A 24,116-nucleotide genomic window follows, 5' to 3' on the forward strand; every position below is an offset into this window, starting at 1 on the left:
CCAAGGCTTTCGACTCTGTCAATCACCATATTCTTATCGGCAGACTCAGTAGCCTCGGTTTTTCGAATGACAGCCTTGCCTGGTTCACCAACTACTTTGCAGACAGAGTTCAGTGTGTCAAATCGGAGGGCATGTTGTCCGGTCCTCTGGCAGTCTCTATGGGGGTGCCACAGGGTTCAATTCTCGGGCCGACTCTTTTCTCTGTGTATATCAATGATGTTGCTCTTGCTGCGGGCGATTCCCTGATCCACCTCTACGCAGACAACACCATTCTGTATACTTCTGGCCCTTCCTTGGACTGTGATATCTAACCTCCAAACGAGCTTCAATGCCATACAGCACTCCTTCCGTGGCCTCCAACTGCTCTTAAACGCTAGTAAAACCAAATGCATGCTTTTCAACTGTTCGCTGCCTGCACCCGCACGCCCGACAAGCATCACCACCCTGGATGGTTCCGACCTAGAATAGGTGGACATCTATAAGTACCTAGGTGTCTGGCTAGACCGTAAACTCTCCTTCCAGACTCATATCAAACATCTCCAATCCAAAATAAAATCTAAAATCGGCTTTCTATTTCGCAACAAAGCCTCCTTCACTCACGCCGCCAAACTTACCCTAGCAAAACTGACTATCCTACCGATCCTCGACTTTGGCGATGTCATCTACAAAATAGCTTCCAATACTCTACTCAGCAAACTGGATGCAGTTTATCACAGTGCCATCCGTTTTGTTACTAAAGCACCTTATACCGCCCACCACTGTGACCTGTATGCTCTAGTCGGCTGGCCCTCGCTACATATTCGTCGCCAGACCCACTGGCACCAGGTCATCTACAAGTCCATGCTAGGTAAAGCTCCGCCTTATCTCAGTTCACTGGTCACGATGGCAACACCCACCCGTAGCACGTGCTCCAGCAGGTGTATCTCACTGATCATCCCTAAAGCCAACACCTCATTCGGCCGCCATTCCTTCCAGTTCTCTGCTGCCTGTGACTGGAACGAATTGCAAAAATCGTTGAAGTTGGAGACTTTTATCTCCCTCACCAACTTTAAACATCTGCTATCTGAGCAGCTAACCGATCACTGCAGCTGTACATAGTCCATCGCAAATAGCCCACCCAATTTACCTACCTCATCCCCATACTGTTTTTATTTATTTACTTTTCTGCTCTTTTGCACACCAGTATCTCTACCTACACATGACCATCTGATCATTTATAACTCCAGTGTTAATCTGCTAAATTGTAATTATTTGCCTACCTCCTCATGCCTTTTGCACAGAATGTATATAGACAATTTTTTTCTACTGTGTAATTGACTTGTTTACTCCATGTTTACTCTGTGTTGTTGTCTGTTCACACTGCTATGCTTTATCTTGGCCAGGTCGCAGTTGTAAATGAGAACTTGTTCTCAACTAGCCTACCTGGTTAAATAAAGGTGAAATAATTTTTTTTTTTTTTTTAATTCACTGTAAAGTTGTATTCAGCGCATGTGACAAATACACTTTGATTTGATCAAATACAAGTAACAATGGAGGTCAAGGCATGGTTGGATACTGTAGGCTAAATGCTTTAGGCATAAAGAGAGACAACAGGTTAGAGAATAAATGTAGCTGTCAGTCAGACCTGTCTGCCTGCTCAAGCGAATTAGATAACTTGTGACAATGTACAACGCTAACAGATGAAGCTAGCAGGCTGCTTATAACTTTAGTTTTGGGCAACAGGGTTTGGTAGCTGGCCAGCTACTTATTTCAATAGGAGAACAACAAGGATTCCTTAATCATTGTTAAGAATATTGAAAATGACTGCAGTTTCTACTGGTCATTGTTTTCAGGCTGGTTAGATTGGTGCTAGCTAGGTACCAAGCTAAAGCTAGCTAGCTAACCCAGAAGTTGCTAATAACTTCTGTATCTAAGAAACAGTTGAAGTCTAAAGTTTACAAACGCCTTAGCCAAATACATTTAAACTCAGTTTTTCACATTTCCAGCCATTTAATCCATGTACAAATTACCTGTCTACGGTCAGTTAGGATCACCACTTTATTTTAAGAATTTGAAATGTCAGAATAATAGTAGAGAAATATTTATTTCAGCTTTTATTTCTTTCATCACATTCCCAATGGGTCAGAAGTTTACATACACTTAATTAGTATTTGGTAGCATTGCCTTTAAAATGTTTAACTTGGGTCAAACGTTTTGGGTAGCCTTCCACAAACTTCCCACAATAAGTTGGGTGAATTTTGGTCCATTCCTCCTGACAGAGCTGGTGTAACTGACTTCAATATATCCACAATTTTCCTACCTCATGATGCCATCTATTTTGTGAAGTGCACCAGTCCCTCCTGCAGCAAAGCATCCCCACAACAAGACACTGCCACCCTCGTGATTCATGGTTGGGATGGTGTTCTTCGCCTTGCAAGCATCCCCCTTTTTCCTCCATACATAACGATGGTCATTATGGCCAAACAGTTCTATTTTTTTTCATCAGATCCCAGAGGACATTTCTCCAAAAAGTACGATCTTTGTCCCCATGTGCACTTGCGAACCATAGTCTGGCTTGTTTATGGCGGTTTTGGAGCAGTGGCTTCTTCCTTGCTGAGTGGCCTCTCAGGTTATGTCGATATAGGACTCGTTTTACTGTGGATATAGATACTTTTGTACCCGTTTCCTCCAGCATCTTCACATGGTCCTTTGCTGTTGTTCTGGGATTGATTTGCACTTTTCGCACCAAATACGTTCATCTCTAGGAGACAGAGCGGTATGGCGGCAGCGTGGTCCCATGGTGTTTATACTTGAGTACTGTTGTTTGTACAGATGAACGTGGTACCTTCAGGCGTTTGGAAATTGCTCCCAAGGATGAACCGAGACTTGTGGAGTTCTACAATTTTTCTTCTGAGGTTTTGGCCGATTTCTTTTGATTTTCCCATGATGTCAAGCAAAGAGGCACTGAGTTTGAAGGTAGGCCTTGAAATACATCCACAGGTACACCTCCAATTGACTGAAATTATGTCAATTAGCCTATCAGAAGCTTCTAAAGCCATGACATAATTTTCTGGAATTTTCCAAGCTGTTTAAAGGCACAGTCAACTTAGTGTAAGTAAACTTCTGACCCACTAGAATTGTGATACAGTGAATTAATCTGTCTGTAAACAATTGTTGGAAAAATTACTTGTGTCATTCACGAAGTAGATGTCCTCACCGACTTGCCAAAACTATAGTTTGTTAACAAGAAATTTGTGGAGTGGTTGAAAAACTAGTTTTAATGACTCCAAACTAAGTGTATGTAAACTTCCGACTTCCACTGTATTTGCAAACATTTTTGATCCTGCTCGTTTGATTCTGATCTAATTTCAAATGCTCACACAGATATTTTCTCATTCGGTCAAACAAATAATGCCTTATTACCAATGCAGTATTGTACAGCTTTGACAGTAATGGTGGCGCTTGGCTTGCACGTGCAAATTCAGCACACACAACATTCTATAATAGAATTGTTTTATTTGACGTGTCAAATTAAAATCTTATGACGCAAAAACCCAAACGGCGATCCATAATTTATTCACATTGCTTTACAAAATTGTTTTGCTTATTGTGTATATTACATGTTTTATTTGATGACTTTTTTATTTTACTCCAAATCATCATCTCATCTCTATAGAGCTGCAACCTATGCTGTCTGACAAAATCACTATTTTGTAGTTTTTCAAAGTAAATAAGACATACTTTATGACTGCTGAACACCAACTATCAATCATTTTGATCATGTATTTTCAGGTAGAGATACTGCACAAAGCAACAGCTGCTCTCTATATCACCTCACGATTGTGCATTCTTCTGTCTACAGTAGCTGGCGTGAAAGAAACACAGACCGGACTAGTAGATGCACAATGGATTATGGTCACTGTAGTTAATTACCACATTTTATGCACTAAACTATGTAGAATATTGGCCTGTTGGAAACAACAACTCCCTACTACATTGAACAGTTCAGGCTAGAACTGATTTATCTCTAGAGAAACTGCAATGTGCGCATTAATCTCACCGAATAATATTTTTTTTTTAAATGCAATGAACCAACGTCTGTCAATCAGTTATTTTGCTTAATCGCTCAGCACTACCATTAGGTGTAGCTTTAGCAGAGATGCCAACAACCGTAAATTCCGGTTTTCAGGGGAAATGGAAGAGAGAGTCTGTGACACGACTTCCCTTCAATTAACAAGGAGACAATCGATCTTAACTCTTCCTCCATATTTACTAGATTGATTGAACAGTGCAGAAGGGAACATCGAGACATTTATTTTATTTTTATTCTCATCAAGACCAGAATCTTCAGGATCTAGTTTGATTTTTTTTTTTTTTATTGCATGTAGTAGGTAGGCTATGACTTTGCTTATAAATGCTAGGTTTGTGAAGCATCTCTGTAGTTCTTATGAAGACTTTATGCTGTCTAGAAAGTCTTTATAAATTGACGTTGAACCCAGATCTGCAGTGAAACCAGCTCTAGTTAATCTCTGGAGTTAAGTTTTAGCTACAGTGAAACCCACTTTAAAATGTAAAACATAATTCATAGCCAAATCGAATGTCGACTATTTGTTTGGCTGGTTTATCTGTAGGCTCTACCCTCAAAGTATTGGGTAATAACCGGTTCACCAATAACAAAAGACCCCCACCTGAATCAACTTTTCTTTTGTTAAAAAAGCATAATTGGACAATGGAGATTAATTAACTCTCCAAGAAAACTGATCAAGGCCATTCCTCTAAGTTTCTTCCTAAATGTTGGCCTTTCTATGGAGTTTTGCATAGCCACTGTGCTTCTACACCTGCATTGCTTGCCGTTTGGGGTTTTAGGCTGGGTTTCTGTACAGCACTTTGAGATATCAGCTGATGTAAGAAGGGCTATATAAATACATTTGATTTGATTCCAGAGCACATTCAACAGGTTCTATCACAGTCAGTGCAATATAAATGCATTTGTGTTTGTGCTGCGCTTCCTGCTTACATTTAGTCTCCAGCTGGTCACACATTGGTTGAATCAACGTTGTTTACACGTCATTTCAATTAAATTACGTTGAACCAACGTGGAATAGACGTTGAATTGAAGTCTGTGCCCAGTGGGCTAGCTACCTCTGCAAGCTGCTTGCTTCTTTCTTTGTTTACCATGAGTCTATGCCTCTTTGCCTCAAGTAGCATGATATCGCCAACCCACTATACACAACAAACAAATAGGCGTTGTCAATTTCAGAGTCCTGGTGACTTATCTAAGCACCCTAAACAAAAAAATACAGATAACAAGTGCAGCCACAACAACAACGAAATAGAGACAGAAACAATGTAGCATCAAACTGTCCAAACTCACAAACCCGTCGTCTGTCGACGATCCAACTCCATGGATTCAGGAATCAAAATATTATTTGCACAACACTACATCTACGTGCAACGGACATCCATGATGATCATCAATCGGCTTTAATCAACTGTCTGCTGATTACACTAGTTTGTAATGACGCGAAATAGGAATAATCCCAAGAATTTCGGTATTATTACGAAGTAAGAAAGGTTAATAAGTATCGTATTGCATTGTTGAATTTTACTTTAGAATAGGTTCTAGAATCCCTCAATTAACCACACCTGGTTTGTGTGGCACAGCGAGAATCTGTAACAATGAACCCATGGTAGAAAGAAGCCAGTCTGTAATGGCCACTAACCTCAGCATCCTCTGAGTGCAGCTATGGCTCGTGGCTATCTGAGCATCGAATCTTCACAATAGCCTTGCTGCACCTCCTAGTAAAAGGCTGCTTGGCACTCGATGTGTTTCCCTGTCACAACAGGTAGCTAGCTACCTAGTTAGAGAAATTAGCTGAATCTTAACTTTCTGAATCTGAAAGACAGGTGCCAAGCCTTAGGGATTTTTCCCACCATCTGTTCTTCTCGAGACTCGAATCGTACACGTGTCTTTCATCCACTTGTCTTTCATCCAAGCCCCTCTCCTCTCGACTTCAGTGGTGTCGTGACGCCTCTGATGAGTAGGAGAGGAGGGATGGGGGTCGACAGTCATTCATTAGGAACAATACAATAGATTGACCACAGACAATCAAACCAGCTGTTGATGGACCCGATCGAGTTTCGTTGAGACTCCCGATTTATATCACTTTACCTTCTACCACATTCATGGTTAACGATGCTGAGCTGGCTCGAGGCTCGTACCCTCACACCGGGTCGCTGTCAGTTCAGGACCACCATAACGAAGCGCCGTCAATAACTTTAGTAACACGAGCGCAATATTTCGAACTCTGAGAAACCACTATGGAAATGGTATAACTTACAACGTTCCGCGAGCCATTTGATTGATATTGTAGCTAGTTGGGCGCTTTTCAGACCGGGATTCCCACTGCTAAGGTAACGTTAGTGACACAGCTGAGCGTCACTGTCTCTCAGTCATTAGAATTACAGTTTGCTCCCAGAGTTAAAAGCTCTGTGTGGAGCCAATACTTTCTATTTATGACGAGAAAATTATTTTATTACTTACCGAAGTGAAGCAAAATCCGTTGACTGAAAATTATAAGAGCGAAGTTAACTAGTTGACCACAGGCGGTTCTACTGCTGCTGGCGTGACGAATCGATGATGACATAATTTGCATATCAGTTACTTGCTCTCTGATTGGACAGTTGAGGACTCGTTCAATTTTTATAATCTCAGATTACATTTGGAGCCGGTTCCACATGGACAAAATGTCATATTCAAATTTGTCACAATAACTCATCATATGTAAAATAAAATAAGAAATATTAGACTAAATTGGTTATAAAGGCATGACACACAAGATGGCCGCGGTAGGGTTGAAGCCAATCCGCGGAGGTTTTACTTTGATTACACAAACCTGTAGCCTCCCGGATAGTAATGTTGACTCTGAAGGGCGAGATAGTGAGAAAAAAAACATGGCAACCTGTCGTTAGTGTGTGGTGACCCCCAATGGCTCTTGACGGTACTGCTAAACCAAGTCACTATGGTCTTGACGTGGAACCGTAAATCTATGCATGACAGCATGAGACCAGAAATAGTGAAAAGGTTTTCTAAAATCTATGAGATCCAACCAGATTTTTCACACATGCGCTCCTTTTTATTAATCTGAAAGTAAAATCAAAGCACATGCATTAATTCTGAAAGAATTACTGGGGAAAGTTAATCAACTTTTTTGGCCTCTGCGTGCCTCTGTTGGCCTCGAATTGCGTCACCCTCCAAACACATTTTTAGATGAAGCATAAATTGTGTCTTAGCAAACGTGTCAGTTCATTTTTCAACACTAACATCGTTAGTATGTTCACCCCTGGTTATCAACCTCTCCAGTTAATTTACTTAGAGCAAACGTATGCTTGATCTGAAAATGTGGTTGAAGGCGCTGGTGTGGATGGTGTGACGCATTTGCGGAGCTCTGTACCACATTGCCCTGCGGCTCAAATGTAACAATGAAGTGGGCTCCATATAGTACCGCATTGACATGATCGGTTGACCGTATTAAATACAACTCGCTTCCTTGACATCAGCTCTGGATGTATGAATGCCCTGGCTTCTGAAGAGGCATATCACCATAAATGCTACATGACCAATGCAGACATCAGATTGACCATTCAGTGCCTTTAAGAGTTGAATACCCCTGGTCTATAAGTAACCCATCTACCGTTTAAATCACTCAGTGAGGAAATCCAACATGACCCACACCCTTATGTGATTAATAAAGGTTACTTAGATCGCCACAGCTAGTCCAATGAAAACAGTGCTTAGCTCAAACCTAAATCACAACATACATGTACATCGCAGCAGTCTAAGGCACTACATCTGTGCTTGAGGCGTCACTAGACACCCTGGTTCGATTCCAGGTTGTACCATAGGACAGCGTACAATTGGCCCAGCGTCGTCCCAGGTTTGGCCATCATAGTTAAGAACCAATTCTTATTTACAGACTTGCCTAGTTAAAGGGTTAAATAAAAAAAAATATATATATATACACAGTCATTGGTATGCATTGTCGTGTTTATTTCCTTTCAAAGAAAAGCGTTCGAAACTCATTACCTATACAGCACAAACTGTTGACTGAGGTTTGTGTTCCATATAAGAAAGGCAAAATGAGAAGTATAGTACACATTGTTTTGCCAAATTCAACAGTCCAGACGGCAGCATGTGTTTACATAATTTCACAGCTATATAAATTGTGCCAAGTATCCAACAGCTTTGAGCAAAACAATGTTCTCTGTGGAGGGCTGCCATTCCCATAGACATTTTTTATATTTACACAAACCTTTAAATCAGCTCAATAAGGGTAAATAGAACATTCAAAATGAATTAAAAGCAACGTAAAGATGGATATGATTATTTAACTTAGCATATTAATTAAAACCACACTTGCCTGCTGCTCAGTCTGCAATATATATTATCCATCTTACCTATAGTTTACACAGTAAAGAGAAATATAAGACACTAACCCGTAATCCAAAAGAACGCACATTTCCCTCGCCCCAAAAATGTAGTGTTGCTCTAATTTGATTTCAGTCAAATATGTTTGGGGGAAAAAGAACACCCAAGGTCAGAGTCCATTGTCAGTCCCAATAATAAACAATAACTGTCCTGAGCCCACCTTAATAAGCAGTCGAATCCATAGTCCACCCATACAGTATACCTATAATTAATGCTGATTTTTATTCTCACCTTTCAACCAGCTTTGAGTGGTTATCTTCATAGACCAAACCCAAGCATGTGCAAAGAGCAGAGAGGAAAATAAAGGGAAAAGCTCTGATTGCATTGTCGTCTGTGTTACTAAGACAACCAGTTATCATTGTTGATTTACTTACATAATATACACTTTTAGTTCTATAGCTGTTTGAGCACAAGATGCCTATAATGCTTTTAAAGCTGAGCGCAAGTGTTGCAACGTAAAATTAAGTCCATTCAACTTGTTCAGTTCCTATTCACACGACTGAACGGCTGCTGAAGCTAGTCTGTGGCATGGCATTCTGCTCTGCATCTTCCTCTAGTGGCTGCTGACTAGGACTGCAGGTTCAGCTCAGCTCTGGGGAGGGTTGTCATCTTTGCTGAAGGGTTGTGTGGATCCGGGCTTCACCCAAGACAGTCCTGACACCTGCAGCCCCTTCTGGTGATCCTCAGGCCGTCTCTAGAATAACAGACACGCATTACCACACTGGTCAGCTAGCACCATGGAAACAAATGGCAGCTCACACAGCTTCACCAATCACAGCCCTGCTGGTTCTCATTGGGGTAAAACAAGCCTCTTTTGGGAGAGTGAGCTCAGAGGGAACCTGACTCCTTGGGCCATAGCAGACAGACTCAGAGCTGTGTCCTTTTACATTAGTCTGAAAAGCACACTGCCGGAGTTTAGAAAACTCACTTTGTGTGAGAACATCCGTTCCTTCGCCTCGTCGTGGATTGCTGGGTTCCATGAAGAGAAACTGGAAAATTAAGCACAAAAACCCCCAAAAGGAAACAAAATTCTCAACCATTTATTGCATCTCCTTTCATATACTGCAGGTTTGTTTAAAAAAAATAATTAAAGACTGAATGTTCAGATTGTTCGTGAGCTATGAGAATGAGTAATGGAATTCCAGGAATGAGGAGCATTTCCTACTACCAACCTTATTGCATAAGGATCGTCCATCTTGGGCTGGTCGAAGAGGTGACTGTTGCATAGTTTGACGCTGTCTATCACCTTGCTTTTAAACAACTGCACATCCTTGTCGTACCTGAAAAAAACAGTATGATTACACAAACAATTCGCCAGTAAATACAGTGTGGAGTGATCATTGCCCCCACCTGGCCAATCTAATTAATTAGCGCAGGGAATTAATATTTTTTTTTACTCCTAACAGAATACCTCAACATTTCAATTAAACAGAGAGTCTCAAACAGCCGCCTGTCCCTTTTAGTAGCTGGGCATCGGCACACATTTCAGCAAATAAACAATGGGTCTAAATTCATTGTTTACGAAGTTACCATGGACATAGCTCTGATAATCCCAGTCATGTGCATTAAAAACATTGCTCGCCATCAAAAATAAACGTCAAATTCAAGCTCTCCATGGTGCCGAAGTGCCAAATCGGGAGGTGCATGATCTGCGATAGATTTGTTATGTTTATACTGGTCACAATTAATTGTGGTAGTCGTCAACATTTTGTGCAAAAGCTGTGTGCATTAAAGAAATACACACCTGGCTCAAATAAACAGAAGCCCGTCTCTAATAAGCACTGGTTGGGTTCAGTGATTAAAGCAAATACATGTGTGGGCTATTAATTTAAGTTTTACAGTACACAATAGGAACACAACTAGCTTGCTTGTTGACCTATATAAAACAGACCCAAGTCACATACGTATGCGTGGCCCAGTTTCCATGTACAGAAGGAAGAGAAGGAAGGCTGTGAGGATAAAGTGAACCAGTAACAGACTTACAGCACAGCAGCTTCTGGGTTGAGTGGTTCCATAGTGTTGATCTTGTAGAACACTGTGCGTGCATACATCAGGACTTGCCAGATGTGGTTGTGATTACGCCTTCATATCCACAGGGAGACAGGAGACATTTATGATTCTCTCAACATAATGGCAAACCAAATACAACTCCAGTCACAGTAAATACACAAGTATCATAAAGGCATTCCATGGTGCATAGGTTCATCTCAGACTAGTGAAATACCCAACAGTAGCACTGCTCAAACACCAGTAGTGCACAGCCAAAGTGTGACATATACACCATAATGACAAACAGGTTTCCAGTGAGAATGTCATGGACAACTTTCCCCATTCATTAAAAGGTATAGTGCCGAGCTCCTATAAATCCGCCTTCAGCTGATAGAGACTGAGGTTTAAGAGGAGAAGACCTTACAAGGCTGTGTCACTGTCCAGCTGAAGAAACAGGCCATGAGGAACAGAGCTGGAACAGCAGAGTAAACACGGGGCCTTGATGTAACGCATGTCAGTTCTAACCAAGGCACACTACAGACAGCCCCACACAGTTCAACTCTCAGGGACAGCACTGTATCACACATATCAATCACAACATGATGCAGTAACATCATAGATCAAAAAGGTAGTAACTGCATTTAGCCTATCATGGGATGTGTAAGGCTGTGTAGTAGTGGCTAGTACATGGTGGAGCAGACAGTACACTAACGGGAAAAATATCAAGCCACATGTACCAGACAAACACCCATTTCCAAATCGCCCCCATTAATTTGGATGTAATGATCTGGGCATAGAAGCCATGTACCGACCTCCACTTGGTGAAGGCTCTCCTGACATCAAGCTCTCCTGAAACAGGGTCCACTAGTGGGTGGAAGACTGGGATATCAAACACCACTCTCTAAATGGTGGTACAGGAGAGAACATGGTATTTATGCAATATTCTAACAGTACTAAAACACCACATTTCAATGTACCACCATACAGTGCATTCAGAAATAATTCAAATCCCTTAACTTTTCACATTTTGTTACGTTAGCCTTAATCTAAACTTGATTAAATAACTACACACAATACCTCAATGAAAAAGCGAAAACAGGCTTAGAAAAATAAAACAGAAATACCTTTACAGACCCTTTGCTATGACACTCGAAATTGAGCTTTCCACAACCGCATTGGAGTCCACCTGTAGTAAATTAAATTGATTGAACATGATTTCGAAAGGCACACACCAGTCTATACAAGGTCCCACAGTTGACGTCAGAGCAAAAACCAAGCCATGGGGGGGGGGGTCGAAGGAATTGTCCGTAGAGCTCAGAGAAAGGATTGTTTCGACGCATAGATCTGGGGAAGGGTAGCAAAAAATGTCTGCAGCATTGAAGGTCCCCAAGAACAGTGACCTCCATTCTTAAAATGGAAGTTTGGTGGGTGGTTCCAAGACTCTTCCTGGAGATGGCCGCCCAGCCAAACAGGAAATCGGGGAGAATGGCCTTGGTCAGGGAGGTTACCAAGAACCCGATGGTCAAGCTGACAGAGCTCCTCTGGAGATGGTTTTCCTTCTGGAAGGTTCTCCCATCTCTGCAGCGCTCCATCAATTAGTTTTTCTGGTCTGCTGAAATCAAGATTGAACTTTTTGGCCTGAATGTCAAGCATCATGTCTGGAGGAAACCAGGCACCGTTCTTCACTTGGCCAATACCATCCCTACATTGAAGCATGGTGGTGGCAGACATGCTGTGGGGATGTTTTTCCAGAGGCAGGGACTGGGAAACTAGTCAGGATCGAGGGAAAGATGAACAGAGCAAAGTACAGAGGTCCTTGATGAAAGCCTGCTCCAGAGCGCTCAGGACCTCAGATTGGGACAAAGGTTCACCTTCCAACAGGACAATGACACAGCCAAGACAACACAGGAGTGGCTTCGGGACAAGTCTCTGTCCTTGTGTGGCCCAGCCAGAGCATCTCTGGAGAGACCTGAAAATATTTGTGCAGTGACACTCCATCAAACCTGACAAAGCTTGAGAGGATCTGCAGAGAATTGGAGAAACTCCCCAAATACAGGTGTACGAAGCTTGTAGCATCACACCCAGGAAGAACTGAGGCTGTAATCGCTGCCAAAGGTACTTCAACAAAATATTGAGAAAAGGGTCTGATTACTTATGTCAATGTGATAGTTTTATTTTTGAATCAATTTGCACACAAAAAAAATGTAAACCTGTTTTGTATTGATGAGGGAAAAAAACGATTTTTTTTTTTTTATATTTTAGAATGAGGCTGTAGCGCAACAATGTGGAAAAAGTCAAGGGGTCTGAATACTTTCCAAATGCAATGTATGACAGTCACAAACCAATCAGTGTCAGCCTTTGCCACCAAAGCAGGAAATGCCGAACACAATAACCTTTGAAATGTGCCAACGATATTGCTTTATTTTGTGTAAACAGCTGTGTTGTAGTGTTACAGCAGGTCCACAAAAGTACTCACAGGACATTCACCATCAGGATAGTTATCTGGAATATACACAGTGAACTTGAAGACTCCATCCTGGTACAAGCCATGTCTGATGAAAATGACCCCGAACCACACTGGACAGAAGAGAAAATCATTAATTTTGTAAAGGTTATGTATAGATTATGCAGTCAAACAGGATGACAGATTTGGGCTCCCGAGTGGCACAGCGGTCAAAGGCACTGCATCTCAGTGCAAGAGGTGTCACTGCAGTCTCTGGTTCGAATCCAAACTGCATCACATCCGGCCGTATTTGGAAGTCCCACAAGTGCACAACTGGCCCCAGCGTCGCCCGGAGTTTGGCCGTCATTGTAAATAAGAATTTGCTCTTAACTGACTTGTCTAGTTAAATAAAGGTTAAATAAAAAAAATAAAAAATAAAAATTAGGCTCTTACTCAATGCTGATTTGTAGGATGGCTGCACATAGATTCCAGGCAGTTTTTGCTTGATCACTAGAGTGCTGTGGGTCACAAGGTAACATGGAATTAAATCAATGCAGCAGAAAATAGACATGGAAATTGTGTGGTTTTGTCAACAGCTTCTCTAAATTAATTACATAAGTGGTTCAAATATATCAAAGATGCATGCTTCCTTTCCTTCAGGTAGGTCTGACATGGTTGGACTGGTGAAAACAAATCTTACCTTCACTTATCCAGTCACAAAGATCAGTGATTACCGTTAGCAAAGGAGGGAGGAATGACGCATTTTAAAAGCTATTCAAACAGAGCCAGTGTGTCTACTACATCCACCACCCAAAATAAAGTCTGATCTGGGGCCAGTACTTACAACTCAGCCAGCAGCGAGTACTCCAGGTAGAATGGACCGTAGGAGGCATGTGTTCCGTTGGCCAACTGGGCCGTGGCGGCAGGAGAGGCAGGCTTGGTGATGGGGACTGCATTCTTGGGGATGGAGGGAAGCTGCTTCTTCCCAAAGCTAGGACGGGCTGGACTGGCTCTTTGTTGCTGCTGCTCTCCACTCTGTTCCTCACCATCAGATCTCTGCTCATCAGAAGAGTGAACAAAGGCATTTAACAACTCAATATATATGTCAAGGAAATACAAACTGGTAGCATTGATTATTACAAGGAGGGGAGTATGTTTAGCTTGAAACCCCTTTGCCAAACTTTATTCATCATGTTGCAGAATCACAAGAGACAAGGCAGACTAGTAATTTCAAGCAAGTCTGTTAGTTACATCTATCTGCATAGAGAGAGGAAAGCTCTGTTGTCAAACTACAAAACAACAGACAGCAGTGAGAGCACATATTGAGCCCTGGGCAATAAGTAGGCATGAGGTGATGACCTCTCAGGTTTCATAGAGTTGACTGGCATCAAACTCCTCGTTCCACAGGAGGTGAGAGAGAGCATCCCTAAATACAGCCTGTATCATATCCTGCCAATGCTAGCTCAGTGGGAAGCACAGGGGAGGATAGGCTAGTTCACAGCAGGAGGGATGCCTGTAAGCAAAAGAACACCTCAGCAACAAACCCTCAAGGCAACTACAGAAAGAATTCAGGTTCACACAGTGTGCCATTAAACAAACCACGTTGTAGAAGTATTAATGTTTTGAGGCACAGAGCAATGAGTGAACCATTCATCTGACAAGGCAAGACAGAGAGTAGTCACACCTATGTTACTAGGGGCAGAGCTACTTCTCCAATGTGACGCCTGTATGCTAAACTAGAAGTTGGTGCCTCCCTTTCTCGCCGAAGTCATTGAGGTACATAGGCAACAGAATGGCAATAACAAACAGTAGATGCATGGCAAACAGCTTTTCACCCAACTGAATCTTAGCAATTAGCAAACAAAACTAAATGCACTGCACAGTTGAGAAGTTCACCATTGCTCTGGTCAATATTTTACATACAGCAGCTTAAAGGACCAAAGAGTTCGGTCGGCTTTGTGTCTTCATTTTTTAAATATTGCGATAATGGTATCGTCACAGCACTACAGAGCATCAGGTAGTAAAAGGCGACCCTGAAACAGTCCTCTTTCGGGATGAGATTGCAAAGGAGTGTCCCTGGCAAGGAGTTTGCGAAAAGGCATGAGTAGGCCTAATGGGTTATTAGAGGATACCACAAGTTAAACATTCCCATGCCACAATTCCAGTCCTCCAAGATTACTCTCAAACTAAAGACAGATGGTAACAGGTGTAAAATGCACAAAGCTTCAAGGAAGCCATGCTGTCTTTGTGGGAAAATATTAGGGAGACAGACCACACTAGGCTTACTTTCAATGTGTGGGGGTCTCTTTGGGAACTTCTGAAGATCCTGTTTTTTTGTCTTTCAGCTCGCTTGTGTGTTGGGTGAACTTGACAGAAGTTGGCTTTCAGTGCAGAAGAGGAAGAGCGCTCCCTTACCTTACGACCAGTATTGGTAGACATGCTCCAGAATGGGTTCAGGTTCATTAAATTGTCCGTCCCACAACAAGTGTTGCCTGTGCCATTCGCTAGCGTCACTGGGGGTAGAATTGACAGAACAAACGTCACATTTTGATTCATTTAGGGCCATTTTTGTACTGGTCTCCCATGACAAATGGAACCCACAACCCAGGCGTTGAAAGCACCATGCTCTACCAACTGAGCCACATGAGAACAAATGACTGATGAGGCCCTCTGTTCAGCACACACACAATGGGGCAACCTGAACTCAATGACAGCTGCTGACTCTCTGATCTACGGACCATGCTGCTGCTCAGACAGACGTGCCGCATTCATGTCATGACGTCAAACAGGCCTAACTGTTACGTCTCTGCCAGGCCAAGCACTTTAAACCTCACCGGGAAATAATCCAAACTGGTGTTAATGGTTGTTGAATGTTAGCCTAGTTAGATTCATTATTTTATTCACATATTACCAAAGCGCATTGTTATTGCGGTTGGCTACAGCAGTTGACAAGTTAGTAAACTAAGATCTTTGCTTAGCTAACTACTATGCCAACTAGCAATGTTGACATTGTATCCGTGTTGGTTCACGTGTTTCTACGCAGGCAACTCATGATGCAAAATGACTTTGAACACACAGCTAGTTAATTAAGCTATATATAGTTACAGAAGCTAGCTAGATCGTTAACAAGATACGTCCAGTGTGTTATCTGAACGCCAGGTTTGCAATAACAAATCAAGTATACATATTCATTTGCGATGGGATCTAGCATTGTTGCATATTTTCCATCATGAAAAAGGCATACTTTACGACTCGATAAACGAATGAAAGGAACGTTATTCACAACAAACTTAGCAAACTAACCAGTTATACCACCTTGCAAACGAACCAGTTATACTACCTTGCAAACTAACCAGCTAACGTTACATAGCTTGAAAGCTAACGGTAGCTAGCTAGTATCCAGTTGCCAGCTTACCTTTCCTGGACGAAAATTCCAACAAGTTCCTGTTCAAAACTTGCCCATTTATGTGAACAAATTCAAAATGTGCGTTTTAAAGGACGTTGTTACAATCACCACTGGTCAAAACAAAAAAAAAAGGTGCACCGCAATTATTTGTGTAACTGGCTAGCTAGGCAATCTCACAGACACCGGAAATCAATCTAAGAGCTCTTGATGGGCGTTTCCTATTCACCAGGGATATTTCTATTGGCTTTTAACAAAGCGTGGATAAAGTGTCTGAAATATGATTCGCTGACGTTCTATCACTTTTTAAGTCATGCTGTTATGCCGCATTCAGGTACTAGTCGAAACTAGGCGCTCTATTCAGTTCAATTCAAGGGGCTATATTGGCATGGGAAACATGTGTTAACATTGCCAAAGCAAGTGAGGTAGATAATATACAAAAGTGAAATAAACAATAAAAATGAACAGTAAACATTACACATACAGAAGTTTCAAAACAATAAAGACATTACAAATGTCATATTATATATATATATATATACAGTGTTGTAACTGGTACAAATGGTTAATGTACAAATGGTTCATCTTTATACATTGACTGTAAAATAAGCAAGGAGATAGACCAGATGCTTTTCAACTTTCTTTGGAGAAACTGTACCCATTACATTAGGAAAACTGTTGTAATGAACACTTACGAGAATGGTGGACTGAATTTTCTGGACTTTACTACTTTAAATAATACTTTTAAGATCAATTGGATAAAACAATTCCTAAGACCCACTTCTATCTGGAATTTTACTCCTCATCATGTCTTCTCTACTTTTGGTGGCCTTAACTTAATGTTGTTTTGCAATTATAATATTGACAAAATTCCAGTGAAACTTTCTGCTTTTCATTGACAGGTTTTCTTGTCATGGTCCTTAATTTATAAACACAATTTTTCTCCACACAGATATTATATATGGAATAATCGGGATATATTGTATAAAAATACTTCTTTGTTTTTAGAATATTGGTTCCCGAAATAATATCCTATTGGTGAGCCAACTGGTAAATGCAGAGGGTCTTTTTACTCAGTTATAAAGAATTCTTATCACTTTACAAGGTCCCTGTAACACCTAAAGATTTTGCAATTGTTTTAGACGCCATTCGCTCAGGTGTTGCTCTGTTATTCAGGAACGTGTCAAGACCTGACCCTCAGAGCCTACCTTCTATTGACCCTGTTGACTCAGAAGGAAAGATTTGTTTATCTTTTGGTCCATTCAACAACAGAGCGATGTGAACCTTGTTTCAGCAGGATGTTGTATCTATCTACTATACCTTATGTCATGCCTTATTGGAATGAATTTATTGATAATATCTTTTGGGAAAAAGTTTGGATGTTGCCACACTCATACCTAATTGTTAACAAAATTAAGGAAATTTCCTTTAAAATTATTCATAAATATTATCCTGCCAACCACTATATGAATAAGTTTAAGGAAAACATCAACTCAAATTGCTCCTTTTGTAATGACCACCCAGAAACAGTGTTGCATCTTTTTTGGCATCGTATTCATGTAAGAAAATTGTGGCAAGACATCAGTAGATTTATAATTGAACACATTTATGAAGATTTTACACTATTGTGGAGAGATGTACTGCTTGAATTCTTTACATACGATAGAAATAAGCTGAAACATTTTTATGCAATTAATTTCATTATTCTTTTGGCCAAATTTCATATACCCAAATGTAAATTTACAAACAAAAAAACAAATTTTCTTACCCTTCAAAAATAAATGTAACTGTATTTTTAGACAGTTCAATACTCTACTAACAAAAAAGCTGTTATAATTGTAAGTATGTCCCTTAAGGTCCTTGTGTAATTGTGTAATGTGATATTGTACCCCCTAGCTCGATTGTCCATTGTTTATAATATATATATATATATACTTGTGTTCCCTCATGTACTTTCTGTCTTGGTTTGTTGTTAATAAAAATACAATTAAAAAAAAACTAGTCGGAAATAGGAAACTCAGAAATGTACAAGTTGCGCAGAACACAGAATGTGTATAGATGGGTTGGTTTGTTTAGAATGCGCAACTATGGGGAAAAACAGACGGGGTTGGCTTTGATTGTTGACAACATGTAAACTATATTTTGTCTCCAATGCTTATTAAAAACATAAATGTGGTCAATAAGCGCTTGTTGTCTCTCAAATACAAATCGGTCACATACACATGTTTAGCAGATGTTATTGCAGGTGTAGCGAAATGATTGTGTTTCTAGCTCCAATAGTGCAGTAATATCTAACAAGTAATGTCTAACACACACAAATGTAAAGAAAAGGAATGGATTATATAAATATTAAGATGAGCAATGTCGGCACGGTATAGACTAAAATACAGTAGAATAGAATACAGTATATACTGTACATATGAGATGAGTAGCACAAAATATGTAAACATTAAAGTGACTAGTGTTCCAATTATTAAAGTGGTCAGTGATTTCAAGTCTATGTATATAGGGCAACAGCCTCTAAGGTGCTAGTGACGGCTATTTAACAGTCTGATGGCCTTGAGGTAGAAGCTGTTTCCCAGTCTCTCGGTCCCAGCTTTGATGCACCTGTACTGACTGACCTTACCTCCTGGATTATAGCGGGGTGAACAGGCAGTGGCTCGGGTGGATGTTGTCCTTGATTATCTTTTTGGCCTTCCTGTGACATTGGGTGCTGTAGATGTCCTGGATGGCAGGTAGTTTGCCCCCAGTGATGTGTTGGTCAGACCGCACCACCCTCTGGAGAGTACTGTGGTTGCGGGCGGTGCAGTTGCCATACCAGGCGGTGATACAGCCGGACAGGATTCTCTCAATTGTGCATCTGTCAAAGTTTGTGAGGGTTTTAGGTGCCAATACAAATTTCTTCAGCCTCCTGACGTTGAAGAGACGCTGTTGCGCTTTCATCACCACCCAGTCTGTGTGAGGTGTATGCCGAGGAACTTGAAGCTTAACATCTTTTCCACTGCGGTCTCGTCAATGTGGATAGGGGCATGCTCCCTCTGCTGTTTCCTGAAGTCCGCGATCAGCTACTTTGTTTTGTTGATGTTGAGTGAGAGGTTATTTTCCCTCACCTCCTCCCTGTAGACTGCCTCATCATTGTTGGTAATCAGGCCTACTACTTTTGTGTCATCTGCAAACTTGATGATTGAGTTGGAGGCGTGCATGGCCATGCAATCATGGGTGAACAGGGAGTACAGGAGGGGGCTGAGCACACACACTTATGGGGCCCCTGTGTTGAGGATCAGCAAAGTGGAGTTGTTGTTTCCTACCTTCACCACCTGTGGGTGGTCCGTCAGGAAGTCCAGGAACCAGTTGCACAGTATGGGTCCCTGGGCCAGAATCTTAATCATGAGCTTGGAGTGTACAATGGTGTTGAATGCTGAGCTATAGTCAATGAACAGCATTCTTACATAGGTATTCCTCTTGTCCAGATGGGATAAGGCAGTGTGCAGTGCGATAGGGATTGCATCGTCTGTGGATCTATTGGGGCAGTAAGCAAATTGAAGTGGGTCTAGGGTGTCAGGTAAGGTAGATGTGATATGATCCTTGACTAGTCTCTCAAAGCACTTAATGATGACCGAAGTGAGTGCTACAGGGCAATAGTCGTGTAGTTCAGTTAACTTTGCTTTCTTGGGTACAGGAACAATGGTGGACATTTTGAAGCATGTGGGGACAGCGGACTGGAATAGGGAGAGATTGAATATGTCCATAAACACTCCAGCCAGCTGGTCTGCGCATGCTCTGAGGACGTGACTAGGGGCGACTAGGGATGCCATCTGGGCCGGAAGCCTTGCAAGGGTAACAATGGTTAAATACGTTGTACAGTTGTTGGTTAGTTAGTGAATTTTTGCCATATTAGCATAGAAGTGACACATCAGTCAAAACACCTCAAAACAAGACATGGTATCAAGAAGAAGATAAAACTAGTTGAAACGGCACTAGTAACAGACCAGAGATATCAACCCAGTGAAACCCTTTGGCTATCATCACAAAGAAAAGCAAAGGTAAAGGTATCCAACAATTATTTATTTCTGAGGTATAACCATAGACATTAAAAACAGTATATCGTGATAATGACGTCATCCATAATTCCTACGTAAAATTCCCGATTGCGTGATATTGCTGAGTGGCACCAAAGATTATGGATATACTGACATTGGGAGTCGTTGACCACAAAGTGGCACAGCGGGCTGTCTCGCGCCCGCCTATCCTTTCTTTGGATTAGATTGCTGGATACATCAGATTGTTGAATGTATTTTGAATATTCGATGAGGGTTGTTGACACCACCCACTTGTATTCAATGGCAAGAGATGATATGCTACTAGTCTCAAGTAATTTAATTGTTTTATTTAACTAGGAAAGTCAGTTAAGAACAAATTCTTATTTACAATGACGGCCTAACCCGGACGACGCTGGGCCAATTGTGTGCCACCCTATGGCACTCTCAATCATGGCCGGTTACGATACAGTCTGGAATCGATCTGTAGTGATGCCTCTAGCACTGAGATGCAGTGCCTTAGACCGCTGCGCCACTTGGGAACACTGAATATGCATAGCCAAAGTAGCCTGGATCTCACGTGTCCTACTTAAATCAGTACACTTGTAACACCTTAAGCATTATGACACTTCTATTCGATCAAATAAACGTCACGTTGCAAATAAGCAATTATTTTTTTGGTTGACCAAATTCGACACTCATTGACCTCCAAACAAAAACTCCTTGCTTGGGGGGGCGAAAAAGCGCAACAACAAAAAACACCTACAACAGGGAGACAGATTTTCCGCTGACTCAGCTTCTCTATTCCACCTCCTCTACGACTGCATCAAAACAACGCTATGGATCATGGTGAAAGTGGCCGTAACTAGCAAAGGTTCATGGTCAATGTAGTCGTTTTCATCCAGCATTAAAGAGTCAACCGGGAGCCTCGTCATAGCCTGTAGGCTGGTGTCAGCACGTGGTGCTATGTGACGACAAATGCTGTCGTCAGAATGGATCGCTACTTATTTAAATATTTAGATTTGTAGTTAACTTTAAAATAATTTACATTTGAGATCAAACTTGATCTTTATAAACCCATTTTAGAGCCCAAACATCCACAAAAAATGTTTTGGGGGCCATTCAGGCGATCTTAATTTAAGTAGGACAGACCTGTGTTTTTTTAAGGCATGCATATTCACGTTTTATTTTTTATTGCAGAAAAACCAGTATACATACAAGCAGACCTGTTTTTTTGCACTACTAGGTCGCTACCAATGACGTAATAGACCCTGGATTGCATATGCTATGTTTTGGCCAAATAGAGGTTTTGAAGCCACCTGTGGACCATGTTGGCAATCATCAGAAAAGCAGTCTTCCACAGGAATGAATGGAATTTTCAGTATTTCCTTTAATAGTTTCAAGGACAAAATATTAAGTGTTTTAGTGGGGACAGTAGGATTAGTACTTTCTAAAAATTATACTGTAAGGATTTCAAAATATATATATATTATTTTTATGTTTAGCTCACAAAATCATTTAAAATTATGCATTAAGGCTAAAACAAATGAATGCATTAGTACATGCATTTCTATAGCTTCCAAAATATGTTTTACAGTTGTGGGGGAGTGCCAAGATGGTGCGTTTGCTTCAAAACAGCAGCCTCTGTCTGTTAGCTAATGTATATATAAACCAGTGGTTGCTATGCAGTAGGCCACACTGGTCTTAGAGCATTTCATATTATTATGTATGTGATTCCGAGAAACTACATTTAGTATAATATGTTACGTTTAACCAACCTTCTTTAGTTATTGCCTTAAGTAATGACTTGTTTTTTGTAACCATACAAACTTAACATATCATACGAATTTGACTGTCCCCGATATACATCTACTATGTTACTTTCAGTTTATGAGACCAGGCTGGGTTTATAGAGCAAAAACTATTTTAGGTGCAGCAGTACCATTATTGTAGGGAATACCCAGTAGGTTTTGTAGAGTACAGTGCCTTGCGAAAGTATTCGGCCCCCTTGAACTTTGCGACCTTTTGCCACATTTCAGGCTTCAAACATAAAGATATAAAACTGTATTTTTTTGTGAAGAATCAACAACAAGTGGGACACAATCATGAAGTGGAACGACATTTATTGGATATTTCAAACTTTTCAAACTTTTTTAACAAATCAAAAACTGAAAAATTGGGCGTGCAAAATTATTCAGCCCCCTTAAGTTAATACTTTGTAGCGCCACCTTTTGCTGCGATTACAGCTGTAAGTCGCTTGGGGTATGTCTCTATCAGTTTTGCACATCGAGAGACTGACATTTTTTCCCATTCCTCCTTGCAAAACAGCTCGAGCTCAGTGAGGTTGGATGGAGAGCATTTGTGAACAGCAGTTTTCAGTTCTTTCCACAGATTCTCGATTGGATTCAGGTCTGGACTTTGACTTGGCCATTCTAACACCTGGATATGTTTATTTTTGAACCATTCCATTGTAGATTTTGCTTTATGTTTTGGATCATTGTCTTGTTGGAAGACAAATCTCCGTCCCAGTCTCAGGTCTTTTGCAGACTCCATCAGGTTTTCTTCCAGAATGGTCCTGTATTTGGCTCCATCCATCTTCCCATCAATTTTAACCATCTTCCCTGTCCCTGCTGAAGAAAAGCAGGCCCAAACCATGATGCTGCCACCACCATGTTTGACAGTGGTGATGGTGTGTTCAGGGTGATGAGCTGTGTTGCTTTTACGCCAAACATAACGTTTTGCATTGTTGCCAAAAAGTTCAATTTTGGTTTCATCTGACCAGAGCACCTTCTTCCACATGTTTGGTGTGTCTCCCAGGTGGCTTGTGGCAAACTTTAACCGACACTTTTTATGGATATCTTTAAGAAATGGCTTTCTTCTTGCCACTCTTCCATAAAGGCCAGATTTGTGCAATATACGACTGATTGTTGTCCTATGGACAGAGTCTCCCACCTCAGCTGTAGATCTCTGCAGTTCATCCAGAGTGATCATGGGCCTCTTGGCTGCATCTCTGATCAGTCTTCTCCTTGTATGAGCTGAAAGTTTAGAGGGACGGCCAGGTCTTGGTAGATTTGCAGTGGTCTGATACTCCTTCCATTTCAATATTATCGCTTGCACAGTGCTCCTTGGAATGTTTAAAGTTTGGAAAATCTTTTTGTATCCAAATCCGGCTTTAAACTTCTTCACAACAGTATCTCGGACCTGCCTGGTGTGTTCCTTGTTCTTCATGATGCTCTCTGCGCTTTTAACGGACCTCTGAGACTATCACAGTGCAGGTGCATTTATACGGAGACTTGATTACACACAGGTGGATTGTATTTATCATCATTAGTCATTTAGGTCAACATTGGATCATTCAGAGATCCTCACTGAACTTCTGGAGAGAGTTTGCTGCACTGAAAGTAAAGGGGCTGAATAATTTTGCACGCCCAATTTTTCAGTTTTTGATTTGTTAAAAAAGTTTGAAATATCCAATAAATGTCGTTCCACTTCATGATTGTGTCCCACTTGTTGTTGATTCTTCACAAAAAAATACAGTTTTATATCTTTATGTTTGAAGCCTGAAATGTGGCAAAAGGTCGCAAAGTTCAAGGGGGCCGAATACTTTTGCAAGGCACTGTATATACAGTGCCTTCTGAAACTATTTTGTTAGGTTACAGCTGTCATGACGCTGGCCTTTTTGCCCATCCCCCTCACCCTGCCTCCCCGTTTCCTCCTTCAACTAGGCTGCTGTGGTCAGAGGTCGTAAATTCCCGAGAAGACCTCATGGACACACAG

At 41.2% G+C, this 24,116-nt stretch overlaps 2 protein-coding genes across 11 annotated transcripts in view; both read right to left on the reverse strand.

Moving 5' to 3' along the window:
- Positions 1-6,638, reverse strand: part of chd9 (chromodomain helicase DNA binding protein 9) — a 140,631-nt gene extending 133,993 nt beyond the window's left edge. For 6 of the 7 annotated variants that reach the window (XM_090238895.1, XM_090238892.1, XM_090238890.1 and 3 more), the window contains exon 1: positions 6,524-6,638. The gene's annotated coding sequence lies outside the window, so the exon portion shown is untranslated. Of the gene's footprint in view, positions 1-5,702; positions 6,112-6,523 lie in introns of those variants that run through there. The other variant, XM_090238889.1, reaches the window with a different exon arrangement.
- Positions 6,639-8,008: 1,370 nt separating this feature from the next.
- aktip (akt interacting protein) lies at positions 8,009-16,554 on the reverse strand. Of its 4 annotated transcripts, none has more exons than XM_021607717.3 (11): positions 16,315-16,529; positions 15,315-15,412; positions 13,744-13,955; positions 13,353-13,417; positions 12,933-13,033; positions 11,269-11,357; positions 10,881-10,928; positions 10,451-10,549; positions 9,640-9,747; positions 9,396-9,456; positions 8,009-9,161 (listed from the first exon to the last, which is right to left on the reverse strand). In XM_021607717.3, the coding sequence occupies exons 2-11, from the start codon at positions 15,360-15,362 to the stop codon at positions 9,054-9,056; spliced, it is 939 nt and encodes a 312-aa protein (XP_021463392.1). In that variant the 5' UTR covers positions 15,363-15,412; positions 16,315-16,529; the 3' UTR covers positions 8,009-9,053. The 4 variants fall into 4 exon arrangements, with proteins under 4 accessions (XP_021463392.1, XP_021463389.1, XP_021463393.1 ...); XM_021607714.3 differs by having other exon boundaries at positions 15,186-15,412; XM_021607718.3 differs by lacking the exon at positions 10,881-10,928 and having other exon boundaries at positions 16,315-16,554.
- Between the last annotated feature and the right edge of the window lie 7,562 nt (positions 16,555-24,116).

The sequence above is a fragment of the Oncorhynchus mykiss genome, chromosome 6, assembly GCF_057628025.1.
Source record: "Oncorhynchus mykiss isolate SJ-2025 chromosome 6, ASM5762802v1, whole genome shotgun sequence".
NCBI classification, from domain to species: domain Eukaryota; kingdom Metazoa; phylum Chordata; class Actinopteri; order Salmoniformes; family Salmonidae; genus Oncorhynchus; species Oncorhynchus mykiss.